The sequence below is a fragment of the Neoarius graeffei genome, chromosome 17, assembly GCF_027579695.1.
Source record: "Neoarius graeffei isolate fNeoGra1 chromosome 17, fNeoGra1.pri, whole genome shotgun sequence".
Classification (NCBI taxonomy): Eukaryota; Metazoa; Chordata; class Actinopteri; order Siluriformes; family Ariidae; genus Neoarius; species Neoarius graeffei.
Window position 1 is genome coordinate 38,633,843 of NC_083585.1, and position 22,850 is coordinate 38,656,692.

A 22,850-nucleotide genomic window follows, 5' to 3' on the forward strand; every position below is an offset into this window, starting at 1 on the left:
TGTGTGAGCTGCGCAGGGCCGGAGTGCGCACCCTCCAGAGGGCACTCGCTGTTCAGGGCGGAGTGATTTGGAGCGCAGGATGCCTGCGGAGCCGAGCGTATCCGTGTATTGGCGTTGCTATGTGCACGCAAATCATGTATTGGTGTTGCTGTGTGCACACTAATCGTTTTAAAAACGTTAATCTGATGATCCGCTGATACGGTCTAATGTAAACATGGGCTGAGTTTCTGGAGCATTACATTTGTGGGGTCGATTAAATGCTCAAAATGGCCAGAAAAATGTCTTGACTATATTTTCTATTCATTTTACAACTTACGGTGGTAAATAAAAGTGTGACTTTTCATGGAAAACACAAAATTGTCTGGGTGACCCCAAACTTTTGAACGGTAGTGTACGACAGCGTGCTGTGTGTGACATCTTGGTGATTGTGGGTCAGTTCAGGACTGTGACCAGATCACACTGATATCTGATTTTGGCCACATGTAAATAAAAATGGTGTGAACAGCCAAAAAAAAAAAAAGGATCTGAGCAATAATTCTAAAATGAGCACTAAGACTTGGTGTGAACGAAGCTGGTGAGTTCCATTCAGAAATAATGAGTCCTATGTAGGGCACTTGAAAATGGGACACATCCACAGCAGCTATTTACAAAGTGAAAAGCATTTACTTTGAATGGCTCTTCAAAATTATCTTTCAACAAGGGGACTGTTTGCTTTCAAGAATCTTGGGCTGTTTTTATACTTAATGGGGAAAAAGTCACCCTAAATAGGTTTTCTGATGCAGGCAAGCCTTCAGGATTTTGTGCTTTGCAGTTTCTCAGATACATAACAAGCAGCAATTTTTTTTTTCAAGTAACTTTTGGCCCTTTTCCACTACCCTTTTTCAGCTCGCTTCAGCCCGACACGGCTCGCGTTTCAACTACCTCAGAACAGCACGACTCAGCTCGCTTCAGCCTTACTCAGCCCCCAAAACTCGCACGGTTTTGGAGTGGGGCTGAAGCGAGCCAAACCGAGCTGAGTGAGGCTAGGGGCGTGAGGAGACACTCCCCTGTGCACTGATTGGTGAGGAGGAGTGTCCTCACGCCCCGCGAGCACGCTGGGATCTGTAAACACCGTAAACCCGGAAGAAGAAGAATTACGAGTTACGAGAATTTCTGAAGCCTTATGCGCCTCGCCTCATCTATACGCTCTTGCCAGTATCTGTTGGCGTTGTCGGTGACAACAAGCCACAGCACCAAGACCAGCAACACTAACGACTCCATGTCCTCCATGTTTATTGTTTACTATCCGGGTCGTGAGACTACCGCTTAAAAGGTCACTGATGTCACTGTTTGCGCCGCCTAACGACATCACGTGACGTCCACCCACTTTCGCTAACTCCACCCAATGTGTCCACCCACTTCCAGCCAGCACGGTTCAGCGCGGTTGTAGTCGAAATGCAACTCCAACAGCCCTGCTCAGCTCGACTCAGCCCAACTCAGCACAGCACGGCTCAGCCCGACTCAGCCGCGTTGGTAATGGAAAAGCGGCATTTGAGAGAGGAAAAAAAAAACCAAAGGCTGGTGAGGGAACGACTGTTTGTAGTTGTTATAATGTGATAATGGGAGCTACCTTGTTTTGCAGACGTACCACAACATTAAAAGTAGACTGCCTTTCGATTTCATAAAATCGGTGAAATTTAGTTCCCTCTGAAATTTGCTCATTGTGATATATATTTTATTTTTGTAATATCTTAAACAACCAGGTCATTCTGTGGCTGGGAAGTTATTTAATTTGAGGGGATTCCTGAACAAATAATGTGCATGAAATCGCTTGCTTCGTGCAGTCAAGCAGACAGAGGAAGTCCGTGTGCGCACATGCAAGTTTACCTGAGTTGTCGTCATCGTCGTCTTCATCTTTTGGGTTTTACGGCAGCTGGCATCCAGTGTTGCATTACTGCCATCTACAGGTTTACCTTGACCGTGCGCTGACAGTTCCATCATTCTGTCGCTAAACGAACAGCTGATCACACCGAGGTGCTCGCTGACCGCCGATATTTATTAGTTTGGTCCTGCATTTCCTTTCCTTCACAACCTAACATCTTTTCTTCTTGCTTTCCATTACTGTAGTTGGTCTTTCACGTTTCATTCACACACTCACGTCCTCCATTGTTTCCTCCTGTTTCAAATTTGTATCCCACAGTGCCTTGTGTGAATGGGGAAAGCCCACCACGTGATGCATGACGTAGTATCTTGTATTGGATCATGGTGAAGCAAGAAAAAATAGTGGAGAATTTAGGGCCATGTGGCCCTAAATTCATTAATTGTTCTATTTAAAAAAGAAAAAAAAACGAATAAAATTGGACGTCTGTGATTCAAATTCAGTAGCTTTCAGTCCGCTAAACAAAAATAATTGGGTGTCGGGGAAAATTCTTTTTATGACCTACACTTGAAAAATCTGAAAGGCAGTCTACCTTTAAATTTAAGATTAAATAATTAAATTATGATGGGTAATTCTTTACAGAATGTAATAATTTGTAAATTGCTGTGGTATAATTGGAATAAAGCACTTAGGAATGTGCACTTTACACTACATCACCATATCTTTTGATTTATTGATTTTTGTGTTTTTATTTCTTACTTGACAAAAATTACACACTTTTTTTTTTTTTTTTCACTTCCTTAGATTTCTACCAACAGGATCCACTTTGGAAGCTTTTCTCTTTCCCATAATGCTCTTGGGTTCTTGTGTTTTGTGCAGGTGAGGATTGAGCAGGTGATAGTGGCAGAACCAGGAGCTGTGCTGCTCTACAAACTCTCCAACCTGCTCAAGTTCTACCACCACACCATCAGGTACAGCAGGATTACCTACTGATGAACAAACACTTAACCATGCTCGACAAATAATCTCACGCTGTTTCTTGATTTGCTCTCAGTGGGATCATCGGCACAAGTGTTGCGTCTTTATTGATTACAATAGAGGAGATGCATGTTCTCAGTAAGAAGATGTTCTTCAGCAGCCTCAGTCTTCATGCCAGCCGGCTCATGGACAAGGTAAATAAGTTGCAGGGATTAATTAGGGCTGGTTTCAATGAAGTTTTCTCTTTTTGCATATATTTTCATCATACATATCTTGTACAGCAAAGAGATGGAGAATTTGAAAACCTTGATGTTCCATGTCTGCTGTAAAATAAGAACAACAGTGGAATCCGAAAATGTTTTGAAGACGAACTGACTTTACAAGATCTTTAGTATAAATGCAGGTTAAATAATTTGAGAATATTAGGAAGTTCTATAGGTATTTTTAATTTCAAATTTGTAGGTAATGGCTCTTTTAATGTTTGTTCATGATGTGCGTAAGGAATAATGCAATTAGGAGTGATGTGATATGGCCTGGCATGAAGCTGAGTTAGTGAGTTATCACCCCAAAGTTAACTATTGTCCTATAACTGCATGTCCCAAAGTGTTTTATTTTTCATGTGCTAAATCAATTTGCCACTGAGACTTTATAATACTTTATCAGTTTATGTTGTAGCTGCTACAACAAACAGTTATACCTTCGCCAAGCAAGATAAGATTAAAAAAATAAAAATAAAAAAATAAATAAATAAATAAAGCAGCTGGTCATGGCAGAAAACATTACTGACTTACAAAGCGCTACTTCCATAAATATTGCCCAACAGATAGCATCATCATCAATAATTATATGTTCTACTTTGTTAAATAACACATTTCACACATCACATCACATTATCTCTAGCCGCTTTATCCTTCTACAGGGTCGCAGGCAAGCTGGAGCCTATCCCAGCTGACTACGGGCGAAAGGCGGGATACACCCTGGACAAGTCGCCAGGTCATCACAGGACTGACACATAGACTCAGACAACCATTCACACTCACATTCACACCTATGGTCAATTTAGAGTCACCAGTTAACCTAACCTGCATGTCTTTGGACTGTGGGGGAAACCGGAGCACCCGGAGGAAACCCACGCGGACACGGGGAGAACATGCAAACTCCGCACAGAAAGGCCCTCGCCGGCCCCGGGGCTCGAACCCAAGACCTTCTTGCTGTGAGGCGACAGCGCTAACCACTACACCACCGTGCCGCCCTAAATAACACATTTGTTAAATCAATTTATTATTCGTCTTGGACTATGTCTAAGTCCCTGTGAATTAGTTATACAGTCCCAATTCCAAAAAAGTTGGGGCACCATGTAAAACATAAATAAAAACAGAATGTGAAAATTTGCAAATCATGGAAACCCTATATTTCATTGAAAATAGTACAAAGGCAACATATCAAATGTTGAAGCTCAGAAATTTTATTTATTTATTTTTATTTTATAAATATATGCTCATTTTGAATTTGATGTCAGCAACGTTTCAGAAAAGTTGGGACGGGGCAACAAAAGACTGAAAAAGTTGTGTAATGCTAAAAAAAAACCCTAATTTGGTTAATTGGGAACAGGTCAGTAACATGATTGAGTATAAAAAAGAGCATCCCAGAGAGGCGGAGTCTCAGAAGTAAAGCTGGCGAGGGGTTCACCGCTCTGTGAAAGACTGCATGGGCAAACAGTGCAACAATTTAAGAATAACATTCCTTGATGTAAAACTGCAAATAATTTGGGGATCACATCATCTATGGTACATCATATCATTTAAAAGATTCAGAGAATCTTGAGAAATCTCTGTATGCAAGAGACAAGGTCAAGTCAAGTGTGTTTGTATAGCGCTTTTAACAATAGACATTGTCTCAAAGCAGCTTTACAGAATCTGAATGACCCAAGACATAAGCCAATTTTATCCCTAATCTATCCCCAATGAGCAAGCCTGTGGCAAGGAAAAACTCCCCCAAACAACACGAGGAAGAAACCTTGAGAGGAACCAGACCCAAAAGGGAACCAATTCTCACCTGGACAACAACAGACAACATGATGATAACATTAACAGTTTTAACATGAAGTCAGTTTCGTTGATGTTATAAACTCTTCATTAATGGAAATTTGAGTGCAAAACTGTTCATGACAACCGCAGTCCCAAAGTTAGCAAGTCAACTGTAGTCCTCAGCCACAAAAGCATTACTGTAAGTGTCCAGAGCATCCTCCAAGTGTCACTTTCAACTGTCCATATGGGCCCGTCCTCCACAGGAGCGATGTGATGAGACTCCAACCAGACATAGGGCATTAGGATGGATCAGGCAGGTCCGAGGAGCAGAAGAGGTCAGCACCTCGATCCCAGGATTGACATGTAACTCAGAGGGACAGATTGGCGGGGGGGGAGAAAACACAGGTTGTTAAGTATGCCCAATGTCACCTGAATAAGTAGGAACAGTATACATTTTGCGCTGAGTACAAGCAGGGACTCCGGCAAAACTAACTATGACAGCATAACTAAAAGGAAAGAACCAGAAAGTAACACAGGCATGAGGGAGCCCTAGGACATAAAGCAGCCAGTCACTACACCGTCAACAAACTCGAGTGAGCAAGCGAGTGGGGGACTGACAGCATCCATACATCCCAGTTTACCAAAACACTCTGTCTGACAACCCTCCAGATCTACACCTTTACCTCATAAGCACCATTAATGAAAGGCTTGACTAAACAGATACATTTTCAGCCTAGCCTTAAATGCTGAGACTGTGTCTGAGTCCCGAACATTACTTGGAAGGCTGTTCCATAACTGTTGGGCTTTGTAAGAAAAGGCTCTGCCCCCTGATGTAGCCTTCACTATACGAGGTGCCAGCAGATAGCCTGCACCTTTTGATCTAAGTAGGTGTGGCGGGTCATAGAGGACCAGAAGTTCACTCAGGTACTGTGATGCGAGACCCTTCAGTGCTTTAAAGGTCAATAGTAGTATTTTATAATCAATACGAAATTTGATTGGGAGCCAATGCAGTGTGGATAAGACAGGGGTGATGTGGTCATATTTTCTGGTTCTAATAAGGACTCTTGCTGCTGCATTTTGAACTAACTGGAGCTTGTTTATGCACTTATTGGAACAGCCAGACAGTAAGGCATTACAATAATCCAACCTGGATGTAATGAAAGTATGAACTAGTATTTCTGCGTCGTGTAGTGACATTAAATTTCTTATCTTAGCAGTATTTCTGAGATGAAAGAAAGCTATCTGGATCACGGGCGATTGCTCTAAGACAACGAGGGAGGCTCAGCCTCCTCTAAAAATGACAAACATCGTGTAGGATGAATTGCGCTAGGCTTATGTTATAGCCGATCTTATAACATTGCTATTTCAGATCCAGAATCATAGAAATATATGTGCTCAACCCAACTACAGTGGGAAATCATTCCGTTATAACTTTCCCCAGTTCGCCTAATGTGTGCGTGAGTTTTTCCCCCTCGTGACAGCGCGATGCAGCCCAGCCTCGGTGCACTTCAATGGCATTTGGGAGCTATGCGTTTTTCAATATCAAAATGCAAGACGATTATTGGACAAATATTGCGAAAACGCCCGCCCACGGAGTCCCACGGACTCCCAGCCTCAGTGGACTTCAATGGCATTTGGGAGCTATGCGCTTTTCAATATCAAAATGCAAGACGGTTATTGGACAAATACTGCGAAAATGCCCGCCTACGGACTCCCAGCCTCACATGGGAGGGACATGGCAGTTTCCGCGAGGAGACTGGTGATTGGTGAAAGCGGCCGGATATTTTCTTTGATTGACAGCTTGTTTCAACTATAGACAGGCAGCGGTGAATTTCAGTTCAGTCCCATGTGGATTCGCAAGTGCTGTGGTGTATTGTAAGAGATCAGCTTACATTTCGATTTCATTCATTACATACGGTTTCTACCAGCTTTTTTTAGTTTGTATATATTATCATTGTAAATATAGTGTTGTCAAGTTTGCTATCTTAGTTCCAGAAATGTCGTTTATTTGAGTGACTGAACTTGAACTTGAGGGGGCTAGTCAGCTAGTAAGAAAGCTGCGCACGGATGCCAAGCATTGCTGATTTAATTTTGGCGAAGCCATTTGCCAGTCTTCCTTTCGAGGAAAAAATTAAAATTAAAGAGCAGGGTAGACCAACGCCTCAAATTGACTTGGTGAAAAAGGTAGGGAATAATACTCGTTCCTTTCAGCTCTCCTGGTACGAGAAAGTGAACTGGCTAACAGCAAGTGACCCACATCAACAACAGTAAATAGGTTACTTTAGTAATATGTCATGGATGGACCAAAAATATAGAATCTATTTAAAATGTTTATGCTGAGTATATTATATTGGAATATATATTTTTCTGGATATGAATTAAACACAGCTACAATTTGGAAAACATTTTTAAACAAAAACACAGCCAAGAACATTTCACACTACAGACCTGGATTAAAAGTGAAGGGTTATCAAAATTGTCAATAAAACATTTCTCAGTCAAAATAAATAAAAATATAGAGAAAGTGTCATTGAATGAAATGTGTGGCACCCAGCTCTATGTTTGGCTCCCCAAGGTCAGTGCTTGTGCCTATTCCAGAACACTCTGCTGTTACTGCTGAGGTTCCTGACAAAGAGCTGCTTTCAATAATGATCAATTTTTAAACAACATGCCACAAGTTTAAAATATAAAATGTTAAAATATACCCCCCCAACACCACCATCATGTATATTGGACAGTAGGCTAATGGGCCAAAAGAACCTGTTATTTCACAGTTTGTGACGCTGCCAACAATCAGCCAGATCAGAGGCAAGAGTATGGGCAAAATTGATGTGTTTTTTCTTTTTTCTTTTAAAATCTGGAAATATCGTAACCGACCAGCCTCCCCTGTTTGAAAGACTACCAGCTGCCACTGATCTGGGTGATGTTATCAATGTGAGTTTCGAATGAAAGACTGGGGTCAATAATCACTCCGAGGTCTTTTACTGCTGCACATGAAGAAACAGAAAGGCCATCCAGAGTTACTGTGTAATCAGAAAACTTACTTCTAGCTGCATGTGGTCCTAGTACAAGTACTTCAGTCTTGTCAGAGTTAAGCAGAAGGAAGTTAATAAGCATCCAGTATCTAATGTCCTTCACACATTCCTCAATTCTATTAAGCTGGTGTCTCTCATCAGGTTTTGCAGAAACATACAACTGTGTGTCATCAGCATAACAGTGGAAACTAATAAAATGTTTACGAATAATATCACCCAGAGGTAACATATATAAAGAAAAAAGCAGTGGACCCAAGACGGAACCTTGTGGAACACCAAACTTTACCTCAGTATATATAGAAAAATCACCATTTACATCAACGTACTGATGGTGATCAGTTAAATAAGAGCTGAGCCAGGAGAGGGCCGTTCCCTTAACTCCCACAACATTTTCTAGTCTATCCAGAAGAATGGAATGATCAGTGGTATCAAATGCTGCACTAAGGTCAAGCAACACAAGCAGCGAGACACAGCCCTGATCAGACCCCAACAGTAGGTCATTTACTACTTTAACTAGAGCTGTCTCTGTGCTATGATGAGGTCTAAATCCTGACTGATACATTTCACGGATGTTATTCCTATGTAAATATGAGCATAACTGCTGTGCCACAGCTTTTCCAAGGATCTTGGAGATAAAGGGGAGGTTTGATATTAGCGGATAATTGGACAGCTGACAGGGATCAAGGTCAGGTTTTTTTAATCAGGGGTTTGATAACTGCTAGTTGAAAGGATTTGGGTACATAGCCGATCCTAAGAGAAGAATTTATTATTTTTAGAAGCGGTTCAATTACTTCAGGTATTATCTGTTTTAATAGACATGTAGGTAAGGGATCTAGTACACAAGTTGAGGCTTTTGATGCGGAGATTAATGAAAGTAATTCAGTTTCTCTAAGGGGAGTAAAACATTCTAATTGCTGATCTAATACAGTTATATTGTTAACTACAGGGTCACTTACATTGTCTGACCTTAAATTAGTAGTCTGAATTTTTTTTGTTGGATATTCACAATAGAGGTCTGCGCGGGCTGGATTTTTCAGTCCCGCTCCCGCCCGCGCCTGCATTGTGCAGTCCCGCTCCCGCCCGTTCCCGCAAAGAATTATGATTTTCAGTCCCGCTCCCGCCCGCGCCTGCCATATTTTGTCCTGCTCCCGCCCGCAAATCCCGCATGATGCAGACGTTTGCGTTATTTCTCACGAAAGTTCTTGTCTTGACACAGCGTGATGGTGCCCCGCCCCCTACTTTGAGTGGATTTGAGCATAAATATAAAACAGTTCACGTTTATTATTTATCTTGTTTCTGAATTCGGAATGTTGAAATGGCAACATGTAGACCTAATAATAATAATTATTTAAGTAGGCTAATCATTTAAGTATGCGCTCTCCCGTGGTGCGTCTCCTATGAATAATTAGTGTGAAAGGAAAGATGGATCGCACTCTTGAACTTATTCTTTTAGTTACATTTCTTTTCAGTTGTTTTTAGCAGCAGAAGGAGACAAACATTTCGTCTGTTGCCTTCGTCAGTGTCTCTAATAATAATAATAATAATAATAATAATAATAATAATAAACAATAAAAAAAGACAGGCGAGCACGTAATTCCAAGTGGAAATTTGGTATATTTATTGTTCAGCCATACAAAACATTAGGCTAACCCAGTTTACATTTGTAAAGCATTTCTAACTAGAATATCCTATAGAATACCCTATAAGCATAGCATATATAAATGTTATAACAAAACACAGTCCTAGCCTACAACAACAAAAAATCGACAGTATAGGCTACTGTAGCCATTATAGGGCTATGGTTGCACATTTCTAAAACTATTTGGGCTTGAGCCTCCGTGCAAGTGTTAAACTCAATATAACATAGCTGACCTTGTTTGAATATGAATAAGAAAGACGAGAAAATCAAACGCAGGTAAACGAAACAACTAAGCCTATTGCTTAGGCTGTCGGGTTCTTTGAACAGCTATGGAGAAACAGCAAATTGTTCACTGTTGAGGGCTTCAACATACTGCGCCTTTCCTCCAGTATGCGACCACATATGCTGAACGCGCGCTGGAACCTGGAATGGCCAGTACATGCCGTGCCGAGATCTCAAACACGGAAGAGGAAAAGAATCGGAAACGTATGAGAGATATTTATCCTCTCCTGGATCAGAATTCTGATGACCAGCTTATCTAAGGTGTCATTGAGGCATCATGTTAGTGTGGGTCACTGGAGGCTGGGTGTGAACGGCGAGTCATTAGAGTGATCAAAGGATTGCCCGTTAGGGTGATCAATGGCAATCTGACTCTCTCTGCAAATTTAGGCATCTTAAAATGTTTTTATTAATGCCAAATAAAATATCCAGCACAAATTATATATGATAGACATAAATTAATAATTTATAAATTTTATTTTAAACACGTTTTTAGTTAGCGGGACTGCAGCTTATCACCGCTCCTGCCCGCGCCCGCATTGTGCACTCCTGCTCTCGCCCGCGCCCGCAATGAGCTTTCAAAATTTGTCCCGCGCCGCACTGCTTTGCGGCGGGTCCCGCGGGACTCCCGCGGGAGTGCAGGGCTCTAATTCACAATTTTGTCATTAAAAAAATTCATGAAATCATTGCTACTACATACTACAGGTGTGCGTGTGTCTATAGTGGACTTATTCCTGGTTAATTTTGCTACAGTATTAAATAGGAATCTAGGATTATTTTTGTTGTCTTCTATTAGGGAGGAGAGATATGTTGATCTAGCAGCACTAAGAGCTTTTCTATACTTTAGGAAGCTCTCCTTCCATGCTAATTTGAACACTACCAATTTTGTTTGATGCCATTTATGTTCCAATTTTCGAGTGGTCTGTTTTAATGTGCGAGTGTCATCATTATACCAGGGTGCTAATTTTTTGTCTCTGATCATTTTCCATTTAAGAGGAGCTACATTATCTAAAGTATGGCGGAACGTTGACTCTAAGCATTCAGTTGCCTGATCAAGTTCTGCAGGGGCTGACAGTGACCCAAGCAAAGTTGATAACTCTGGGAGATCATTTATAAAGCTCTGTGCAGTAGTTGACGTGAATGTACGTTTAATACAGTAGCGTGGTGAGATGCAAATATTATTACTCAGACATATTTTGAATGAGATGAGATAATGATCTGAGATAACTTCAGACTGTGGAAGTGTGACTATATTTTCTATGTTTAACCCGAATGTTAGTATTAGATCGAGGGTGTGTCCACCATTATGAGTCGGTCCTATGACATTCTGATTAACCCCTACTGAATCTAAAATGGACACAAACGCTGTTTTCAAAGGGTCTTCTGGGTTATCGAAGTGAATATTAAAATCTCCAACAACTAAAGCTTTATCTAAGGAAATAACCAGATCTGAGATAAAATCTGCAAATTCAGAAAGAAACTCAGAATATGGCCCCGGGGGCCTGTAAATAATAAGTAACGGAATTAACTGGGTAGACTTATTTTTCGAGGCTACATACATTATATTCGTATGAAGAACTTCAAATGTATTAAATTTATAACCAGGTTTGTGTGTTACACCTAGATAATCATTATAAATAACCGTGATGCCGCCTCCTCTGCCAGTTAGACGAGGCTGGTGTATGTAACTGTATCCAGGAGGACTAGCTTCATTTAATGCTATATATTCATTTGGCTTAATCCATGTTTCTGTTAAACACACTACATTAAACTCCTGATCAGTAATAAGTTCATTAACCATTAGCGCTTTAGATGTAAGAGATCTAATATTTAATAGCCCTGCCTTTAGATCAAAGGTGCTGGCAGCAGCTGTGCAGTCAGTATGATCTAATTTTATATTGATTAGGTTACTGGAACAAACTCTGAATATTTCTACTTTTTTGTTGGGCTCGGGGAACAGACACAGTCTCGATGTAGTGGACCCTGAGTGACGACTCTGTGCAGCTAGCAGACAGTCGGTTTAGCCTGTTCGTCTGCTCCCTGGCCTTGGCTCTGGATTGTCAGAAATTAACTAGGCCTGTTCTGAGACTATTGCCGCTTTTCCACTACCAACGCGGCTGAGTTGGGCTGAGCCGTGCCGTGCTGAGTCGAGCTGAGTGGGGCTGTTGGAGTTGCATTTCGACTACAACCGCGCTGAACCGTGCTGGCTGGAAGTGGGTGGACACATTGGGTGGAGTTAGCGAAAGTGGGTGGACATCACGTGATGTCATTAGGCGGCGCAAACAGTGACATCAGTGACCTTTTAAGCGGTAGTCTCACAACCCGGAGAGTAAACAATAAACATGGAGGACATGGAGTCGTTAGTGTTGCTGGTCTTGGTGCTGTGGCTTGTTGTCACCGACAACGCCAACAGATACTGGCAAGAGCGTATAGATGAGGTGAAGCGCATAAGGCTTCATAATTCTCGTAATTCTTCTTCTTCCGGGTTTACGGTGTTTACAGATCCCAGCGTGCTCGCGGGGCGTGTGGGGGCATGTGAGGACACTCCTCATCACCAATCAGTGCACAGGGGAGTGTCTCCTCACACCCCTAGCCTCACTTAGCTCGGTTTGGCTCGCTTCAGCCCCACTCCAAAACCGTGCGAGTTTTGGGGGCTGAGCAGGGCTGAAGCGAGCTGAGTCGTGCTGTTCTTAGATAGTCGAAACGCGAGCCGTGTCGGGCTGAAGCGAGCTGAAGTGAGCTGAAAAAGGGTAGTGGAAAAGGGCCATATGATCTATGCTGCAAGAAATGAGAGCAGCACCTTCCCGAGTGGGATGGATACCGTCCCGCCCTAACAGGCCAGCAGTGCCCTCAAAATTAGCCCAATTATCTATAAAGCCCACACTGTTTTCAGAGCACCACCTGGACAACCAGCAGTTCAGTGACCATAACCTGCTGTAAGCTACATCGCCACGCCGCATTGGGATGGGGCCAGAGCATACTACAGCATCGGACATTGCCTTCGCTAACTTAAACACCTCTACAAAGTTACTCTTAGTAACCTCAGACTGACGAAGGCATATACCGTATCATTAGCTCCTGCATGGATAACTATCTTTGAGAACCTGTGCTTGCCTAAGAATCTAAGATTACCTGCTATGTCCAGTGCCCTGGCTCCTGGTATACACCTGACTAAAGCTGCTGGTGCCCCTAAAGGCTGAGCTACCGGTAATTAGAGGCTGAAAGGCTGAAAACTGATATTGGATACCTGTGATCTTCAGGCCCTCAGGCGACACTGCATTAAAAGCAGACACGTGTCTAATGGAAATCACTATATGGGCTCAGGAACACTTCAGAAAACCATCATTTGTGAAAACAGTTCATCACTGCATCCACAAATGCAAGTTAAAACCAGATATAAATAATATCCAGAAACACCGCCACCTTCTCTGGATCCGAGCTCTTTTACAATGGACTGAGGCAAAGTGGAAAATTGCCCCAAGGTCTAATGAATCCAAAGTAGAAATTCTGTTTAGAAATCATGGACACCACATCCTCCAGGCTAAAGAGGAGAGGGACCATCCCATCCGGCTTGTTATCAGTGCACAGTTCAAAAGCCAGCATCTGTGATGGTATGAGGGTGTATTAGTGCACATGACATGGGTAGCTTGTGCATCTGGGAAGGTGTCAGTAATGCTGAAATATATAAAAATATTATATACATGCGTTTTGGAGAAATATGTTGCCATCCAGACCAAATCTTTTTCAGGGAAGGCCTTCCTTCTTTCAGCAAGACAAACCGCTTTCTGCACATATTAAAACTTAATGACTCCATAGTAAGAGTCCGGGTGCTAAACTGGCCTGCCTGCAGTACAGACCTGTCTCCCATTTAAAACAATTGGCGCACTGTGAAGCGCAAAATACAGCAAAGGATACCCTGAACTGTTGAGCAACTGAAATTGTATATCAGGCAAGAATAGGACAACATTTTTCTTTCAAAAGTACAGCAGTCGGTGTCCTCAGTTCCTAATCATTTACAGAGTATTGTTAAATGTAGACATGATGATGCAACATAGTGGTAATCATGCCGCTGTCCCAACTTTTTTGAAACACGTTGCTGAGATCAAATTCAAAATTATCATATATTTTTCAAAAAAATAATAAAATTTCTCAGTTTCAAAATTTGATATATTGTCTTTGTACCATTTTCAATGAAATATAGGGTTTTCATGATTTTGTAAATTATTGCATGCTGTTTGTTTACAGTTTACACAGCATCCCAACTTTTTTGGAATTGGGGTTGTAGAAATGATGAGATTATTGAAATAAGCACCTTTTAATGTAAACCTTTCATTTTCCTTGCGGTCATCATTACTGCCATTTTACATTATAGATGAATGAATCAACACCTTCTGACCAATCAGAATAGATTATTTCACTAATGTGAATTATAACAAATACTCCCTTTAATCCTGTACATTTTTCTATGTGGATCACTTTGGACTAAAAATGGAAGTGCTAGATCATCAAAGGATATTATTGTACACATTATGTCAGGGCAGGGCGGCACGGTGGTGTAGTGGTTAGCGCTGTCGCCTCACAGCAAGAAGGTCCGGGTTCGAGCCCCGTGGCCGGTGAGGGCCTTTCTGTGTGGAGTTTGCATGTTCTCCCCGTGTCCACGTGGGTTTCCTCCGGGTGCTCCGGTTTCCCCCACAGTCCAAAGACATGCAGGTTAGGTTAACTGGTGACTCTAAATTGACCGTAGGTGTGAATGGTTGTCTGTGTCTATGTGTCAGCCCTGTGATGACCTGGCGACTTGTCCAGGATGTACCCCGCCTTTCGCCCATAGTCAGCTGGGATAGGCTCCAGCTTGCCTGCGACCCTGTAGAACAGGATAAAGCGGCTAAAGATGATGTGATGAGATTATGTCAGGGCCTTACATCATCAAAAATGGCAAAGGCCAATTAGAATTCACCAGCAAGTAAATTCTGAATCACAGCTCAGAGCTACAGAGATCTATTGTATCCTTCTTTTCTGTTATTGCTAAATCTTTGAGGTCAATAACCTTGGAAGAACGTGTACCTTGTAAACAGCAGGGTGGCACGCTTCAGCTTAAACGATTACACCAGGCAACAAAACAGCAACCTCACCACCACCACCTCTTAAATTACCCCAAAAGTATCAGCGAACACGGTCAGACTTCCTCGGAAAGCAGTTGCATCGACAGGACGATCAATTGAAACGGCAAATTGGTCTCACCACTCTACAGAGACACTCATCACCTTAGCAGCACACTAATTGAATCAGCTGAGGCTCAGGGAGGTTACATATCAGGGTCCTGTGGCAGGTGCCAGGAACGCTGGCCAGAGCTAATGAGCTCCATTAGACGCTTCAGAGAAGCAGGGCTGGCTGGCATGGAGAGATGGATAGAATCGCTCACTTTTTATTTGTAGGCACTGGAAGGGTTCATTGCACTCTCTTATGTTTTGTAGATATTGAGTGTGTGAAGAGGGCAAGTGGTACTTTGTGGAAATGGCATAGTAATATTTAATTTACTGTATGTATATAAAGAGTACTAATAATCACTTAAAAGGAGTCAGATATTTATCTTTGGAATCTGGGTCAAAAGGATTGAAAAATGTCATGATCTGTCTTTTTGCCATTTGGTCTTTGACAAAACTGTGAAGTGTTAAACTACCACCATGGAAGTACTGATTTCCTATTGTTACATATTATTAATTATTCTACATACAGGACACTTTTTCAGTGGACATGTATTCTGTTCCCTTCTAGTGATTTTGTCATTCATTTGGTTTGATAGCATGCAATATTGTTAGCATATCGCTTATCCTACATGTACTACATCACTCTACCCAATGGAGAATGAGCGTTGAATATGGTTTACGACAGGGCTTTTCAAAGTGTGGGGCGCGCCTCCCCTGGGGGGCACCAGAGTTCTTCAGGGGGGGCGCAACGTGAGGAAACATAAGCCAGAATAAGTTACTATTGCGGACATTTAGCGAACTTCAGCTAGCCTTTGCCAGAGAGAAAATGGATCGATTTTTAGTACCTAAAGCTACAGTGAGTGAGGAGACAGAGTCTGGGCCAAGCAAAAAACCAGACCCTCCAGGATTTCGCGATGTTGCTATTCAACCAATCCCTGCGAATTCAGGGCTGTGTTGCAATTATATCCAATCACCGCAACCCTCCCGCAAATTTGACCAATCGTTGGCGTCATCTTGAGGTGACGTCGACAAACTACCTTCCGCCTTACTTCCGTGTATACGTTCAAGAAAAGCAGCATGCGCGCAGTGTTGCCAGATTGGGCGGTTTTAAGTGCATTTTGGCGGATTTTGAACATATTTTGGACTGGAAAACGTCAGCAGCATCTGACAACACTGCATGTGCAAGACAATGTTTATGTAGGCTTAAATTCTGTTACTGAAAGTGTGTTATGTTTACAGTGAAGGACTGTGTGCACTTTATTTTTTTTACTTAATACAAGAAATTAATGGCTGCCAACATTTTTGCCAAAATGGAATTTTATTTTCCATTGTTTAGACAGCTTCAGCATCATACTGTGAGATTCTGTTCAAATTGTTTTTTTCTTCTATGAAGCCTGAGCCATTTATTTTATTAGTTTATAATTATTGTTTAATTTGGTCTTCAGGAGAGACTGCCTGCACACAGTACTAGTATTAATAGTTTTTTTTTCTTACATGAAAGCTGAGGCATTTATATTATATTTTAAGGTAACGTCATGTTGTGCTGTGAGGTTCTCTGCACTTTAACTTTTGAACCAACAGGTGCATTTGGATAAGTAAAGCCTATTTTTCTGCATTTTTGTAGTCCTGGTAATCTTTTATATTGGTAAAGTTGTTTATAGGACCATTTCTCAGTGTCTGTTTTTTAATCAATAGTTTTTCAGTAATAACTTAATATTTAACATATCACTCAATTTTAATCACAAAAAGAGAAAATCGCAACAGTTTCTCGCAACTTTCACTTCCTCCCGCAATGTAATCGCAACAAAAACCTAAAAAACACCGCAACTTTCATCGCAATTTTTTGGAAAACCCCTGCAACATCAGACATTTTAGCCCGCAACAATCACAAAAAAGGTCCGCGGAATCCTGGGGGGACTGAAAAAAGAAGGAAGTATGACCACGATTATTTAAAGTTTGGATTTTCATGGACTGGATCTGAAGATGCTCCACTGCCACAGTGTGTTGTCTGCCAAGAGGTGCTAGCTAACGATGCTATGAGATGTTTAAAATGTGTAAAACAAGATGTTTTAAAAAGAAAAGCACAGATGCTTAAAATGTGTAAAAGAAAAAAATAAAAATGTGTACAACAACCATTTTTTAAAAATACGAATGGAACATTAAGTATAGCAACAACAAAAATTGTGAGGGGGGCGCTGTTGTTTATTTGCTCTCTGAGGGGGGGGGGGGGCTGACTCTCCCACACTTTGAAAACCCCTGGTTTACGATATTGCATGGTTGTCAAGACAACATGACATCACATGTCAGAGCTGATGTGAATATTCAGTGAGAGTTTTCTGCTGCACATGTGCAAAAGCACTTCTTTATTCGCTGGGAAAAAGAAAGTTGTGTTGAACACCTGAAAGGCTACCAAAACTTCATTAAATATTCTTCACGCATATTTACAACCAGTGGTTAACCGTTACTATTAGAGCTGGGACTTGAGCTCAGTCAAAACTTAGCCAGACACACCAAAAAAGCAACAGGGCAAAGGATTTTGCAAGGGATTAGCAGCAGGCTGCCAGATTGCTCCATTGTGTGTAGTTGTCAATGTTGATTTTAAAAGGAACTAAGTAAATTACACAGGGAAATGAACACTTAAGTCTGAGTGAAAAATACTGTAGCGAGTGTGCATGGAAGAAGAGTCTGGAGACAGAAACCTTAGTTTCTCAGTCGTTAGCCTGTGCTACTTGCTCTTGATAGCATTGGTTTGACCGCTTTATTAGCATTCGCTGACACTACTGATGAACGCTACACTGGCTGGAAGGTGACTTCACTGCTGCGCTGACTGTGCCAACTCGCGGTTAAGCTCACATTGGCCTTCGAGAAGGCTGAGGGTGATAAATTTTTGGTCCCTCCCACTATAAATCAAAATCTGATTGGTTAATTCATCTGTCAATTCCTACATAAACATACACTGCCATGGCCTTCTGTCCCGGCAATGAAATCCTAACCAATGAGTGAGCAGCTCTAAATTCTTCTCAGCCTAGAGACAACAAACAAAAAAAATCTCACTGGATAACTCTGTTTTAATGCTTTCAGGACAGTAATTCTTTCATTACTGAACCAAATGTGATAGAAAATGAGGCCAAATTAAAATTAGAAGAGAATAATTATAATGAAAGAAATTAAATACAACATTTGATATGCTGATAGGGGCGGCACGGTGGTGTAGTGGTTAGCGCTGTCGCCTCACAGCAAGAAGGTCCGGGTTCGAGCCCCGTGGCCGGCGAGGGCCTTTCTGTGTGGAGTTTGCATGTTCTCCCTGTATCCGCGTGGGTAGGTGTGAATGTGAGTGTGAATGGTTGTGTGTCTATGTGTCAGCCCTGTGATGACCTGGCGACTTGTCCAGGGTGTACCCCGCCTTTCGCCCGTAGTCAGCTGGGATAGGCTCCAGCTTGCCTGCGACCCTGTAAAACAGGATAAAGCGGCTACAGATAATGAGATGAGATGAGATATGCTTATATGTTTGGACCTTCTCTGAAGGCCTAGAAGGCCCTAACGGTTCCCCTCTGTTTACAAGAGAAAAACTTACGAACGGACATCGAAAAACTGGAAAAGAGTGTGTATGTATAATAATATTGGCTGGCTTTTTTTGTGGTATATCAGATGTTCCATTCAGCTAGTATGATGATATTGAACTTGTCTTTGGCTCGTTCAGTATCATGCTAGCTGACTGGAATATATCTGATATACCACAAAAAAAACAGCCAATATTATTTAAATATGTTGTTTTTTCTCGCTCACACACAGTCTATCTGTCTTATTTATTTATTTACTTACTTACTTACTTACAGGTGGAGCTGCCTCCTCCTGACCTGGGCCCCACGGCATCCCTTACCCAGACGCTGTCTCTCCTCAGGGAAGTGCTCGCATCACATGACTCATCTGTGCTCCCTCTAGATGCTCGCCAGGCTGACTTTGCACAGGTTAAAAACACACTGAAGATGTCCCAGCACTGGATTCAGCTTGCTAATGCATATGCTTCATATCTTACTTCCACTGTTGTTCCTAAGGGGCACTCTTTTATTGCTATTTAGGATGAAAATATTAGCAGTGGTGTAGGACCTTAAAACAGCTATCCCTGACCTTAGACTCAACACACTCTAGACTACGAGACCAATCTGCTGTTTATAGAAGATTTCAGCGGTAGTAATATAAAGGCTACACCACAAGTCATAAACTTCTCATCATCCTCCTTCATAACAGAAGGCAGATTACAATAGGCTGAAAGTGCCAAGAGCTTGCAGAGTTGTGGTGTGAGCTTTTACAGACAGGAAACAATTACAGTAAACATACCATGATGGAAATTGCAAAAATGTGGTGCAGAAAAGAAAATGACACCCAATCTCAGGTCTAATTTGTGAAACAGGGTAGTTTTTTTTTTTTTTTCCCCCAAAAAGACTTGTGCATGCCTGATAGCTTTAGGAAAGCTGCCTTACTTAGTGCCATAACCAGAGAAGGACGCTGTTTTAAATACATAATTGTTCTTCTTTTTGCTAGACTGTGTTCCAAAACGTACTGTGTAATTTTACACTAATGGCAGGACCCAAAATGATCGAATCAAATAATGTGTGTTAAAGACAAAAGGTAGAGTGTTCTGGACTTCAGAACCTTAAACAATTAAAACACCATTTTGTTCAATTATTGTCCAACAGTTAACCAATTGGATAATTAATGCATGCTTAATTATCTATATTTTAATTTTCCTCTTTTTTTTTTCTTCATTTTCATCTTTACTATTTCTATTTTCATTACTATTATACTGTTCTGGTGCTCAGGTGTTATCGTGCATCCTGGACCCCCTGCTGCAGCTCTGCACTGTTTCCGCCAGTAATCTGGGCACAGCGGACATGGCCACCTACATGGTGAACTCTCTATACATGATGAAAACCACTCTGGCCCTCTTTGAGTTCACGGACAAACGGCTAGAAATGCTCGAATTCCAGGTACGCTGTATCCACAATGTATTTAAAGCATCAGAATTTTTCCTTCACCAGTATATACACTGGAGATATAACAATCCTTTCATTCATTCTCGACCACCAATCTACCGCAGGTCTAACACAAGAAGGCCCTTTCACGTCCTAAATCCACTACCATATGAAGCCAGAACAAAACGGAACAGATAACTTTGATCCTCACTCAGTCTTCCATAACAAAAAAGTACAGGTTATCATGTATTCCTTCCTGACTGTATTTAACAGAATGCTACGGAGCATGAACCGCACAAGACCGGATATTACATAATTCACGAGGTATCAAGCCCATTGTTGTGAAAAGGCCAAGCCGAAACATTAGCTAGTTGGCATCATGGCAGGAGTTGAACTGCATCACGTCTCTGTTGAGAGAGATCTGTTCCTGTTTCTGAACATTTTTGTTCAAGCAAAGGCTATTTAAACCTTTTCTTATATAGTGGGACCACCATATCTGCTGATTAACTCGCTCAAGCATAAGAGCATGACCCCTCGACGACGCTTCCCAAACACATACTTAGAGACGCCATTAACCAAGAGCACCTACTTTCACTTTTTGCTCGCTTTATTTAAACCCCGGCTTCTGTTAGTTTGTCTTGCATTTGCCTTTATTTTTCGTGCAGATGCTCCATGTTCCTCACTTCTACTCTCGTGTTTTCATGCCTGCTGCGTTTTGTTGTTTTGACTAAGTTGTGTAAATAAAAGCTTTTGGCACCTGCATCCGTCTCCACGCCTCAAACATTCGCATAACGTTTATTACAGCATATTATTTTATTTTATTATTAGTTACTGTTGTCATATTGTGTGTAATTTATAAATTAAATTTTATCAGAGGTATGTCTGTACATGGAAAAACAAGCTTTATAATATGGTTCACTCCTATGCCACTTTTCCACTACCAACGCGGCTGAGTTGGGCTGAGCCGTGCCGTGCTGAGTCGGGCTGAGTCGAGCTGAGTGGGGCTGTTGGAGTTGCATTTCGACTACAACCGCGCTGAACCGTGCTGGCTGGAAGTGGGTGGACACATTGGGTGGAGTTAGCGAAAGTGGGTGGACGTCACGTGATGTCGTTAGGCGGCGCAAACAGTGACATCAGTGACCTTTTAAGCGGTAGTCTCATGACCCGGATAGTAAACAATAAACATGGAGGACATGGAGTCGTTAGTGTTGCTGGTCTTGGTGCTGTGGCTTGTTGTCACCAACAACGGCAACAGATACTGGCAAGAGCGTATAGATGAGGCGAGGCGCATAAGGCTTCAGAAATTCTCGTAATTCGTAATTCTCCTTCTTCCGGGTTTACGGTGTTTACAGATCCCAGTGTGCTCGCGGGGCGTGTGTGGGCGTGTGAGGACACTCCTCCTCACCAATCAGTGCACAGGGGAGTGTATCCTCACGCCCCCAGCCTCACTCGGCTCGGTTTGGCTCGCTTCATCCCCACTCCAAAACCGTGCGAGTTTTGGGGGCTGAGCAGGGCTGAAGCGAGCTGAGTCGTGCTGCTCTGAGGTAATCGAAACGCGAGCCGTGTCGGGCTGAAGCGAGCTGAAGTGAGCTGAAAAAGGGTAGTGGAAAAGGGCCACTACTGTATCTGCAGTTTCGGCTATTCACATTCGATCTTGGAACGTGTCCACCATGGATATGGTGGTCCCAATTTAACTGCCAATGGTTTCTTTGCTTGTTGTTTTGAGTTTGTTGCTGGTTACTTTACACTGAGGCAGTATGAGTAGTGCTGTCACCACATCATTTATGTCACCGCCAGCAGCGTCGCGACTGTTCATAACACATAAAACTGATGGTTCTGAGTCCCACTGGAGCCATAACCAGAGATTTCTGAACATGTTACTAGGTTGCCAGGGGCTAGATTAACATTTCGATTTTGGTCTTTTACGGTACTCCCATTCCTACAGGACACCAGTACTGCATAATAATGGAAAATATCCGTTTTTTTAGTGCAAGTGGGAAAGGGGTAAGAGAGACAACCAGTCAGTCACACTCATATTCACACCTATGGGCAATTTGGAGTCGCCAGTTTACCTAACTGCGTGTGTTTTGGACTTTGGGAGGAAATCGGAGCACCTGGAGTAAACCCTTGCAGACACTGGGAGAACATGCAAACTCCACACAGAAAGGCCCCCATTGACCGGCAGTATGAACCACTTCACCACTGTGCTACCCTGTTTTTAAAAAAATAAAATAAAAATAAAACCCACATCCCTAGTGTAAATACAAATACGTTATATCATTATTTGGAGATATATTTGTCAATAATGCATCCTAAATGAATAGGAATACAGATATGAATGATAGGTGGAGTATAGAGGGGTGTTTGTTTGTTTGTTTGTAATAAAGAAAAGTTTGCCAAAATGTACACTCCCGGTTGGGCGGTATCCAAATTTTGATACCTTTAAACTGTCTGTGTTTTCCCGGGGTATACGGTATTACCGAGAAAAAAATATTTTGTTTCGGCCTACTGTGTAACGTGCGCCTATACCGACGGACCTTGTCCAGACCTGCGCCTATGCCTCAAATGTACTATTTAAAAGCAGCATAGCGAATTATGTGCATTGTGGTATGGATTAAGCAGCAAAGCGAATTTTGTGCATTGATGAATGGATTAAGAGATATTTCAAAGCATCACGCAACTCTTCCTTCATCTTGAAAATAGCATTCAACTGTCGTTTACACATGTCTGCGTTGAAACGCCATTTGCAGCACTATTTCACCTACTCCATCAAAAAAAGTACACGATGAGCAGGATCATACCCTTTCAAGCATGGGAAATAAAAAAAGAAAAGAAAAAGAATCAACCAACACCCAAG

General features: G+C 42.0%; 1 protein-coding gene across 3 annotated transcripts in view; it reads left to right on the plus strand.

The window, feature by feature from the left end:
- cog6 (component of oligomeric golgi complex 6) overlaps positions 1-22,850 on the plus strand; it is a 101,305-nt gene that overhangs the window by 54,708 nt on the left and 23,747 nt on the right. For 2 of the 3 annotated variants that reach the window (XM_060944169.1, XM_060944170.1), the window contains 5 exons: positions 1,405-1,560; positions 2,738-2,829; positions 2,913-3,030; positions 18,857-18,988; positions 19,841-20,008. In XM_060944169.1, coding sequence (XP_060800152.1) covers positions 1,405-1,560; positions 2,738-2,829; positions 2,913-3,030; positions 18,857-18,988; positions 19,841-20,008 — 666 coding nt within the window. The remainder of the gene's footprint in view (positions 1-1,404; positions 1,561-2,737; positions 2,830-2,912; positions 3,031-18,856; positions 18,989-19,840; positions 20,009-22,850) is intronic. The other variant, XM_060944171.1, reaches the window with a different exon arrangement.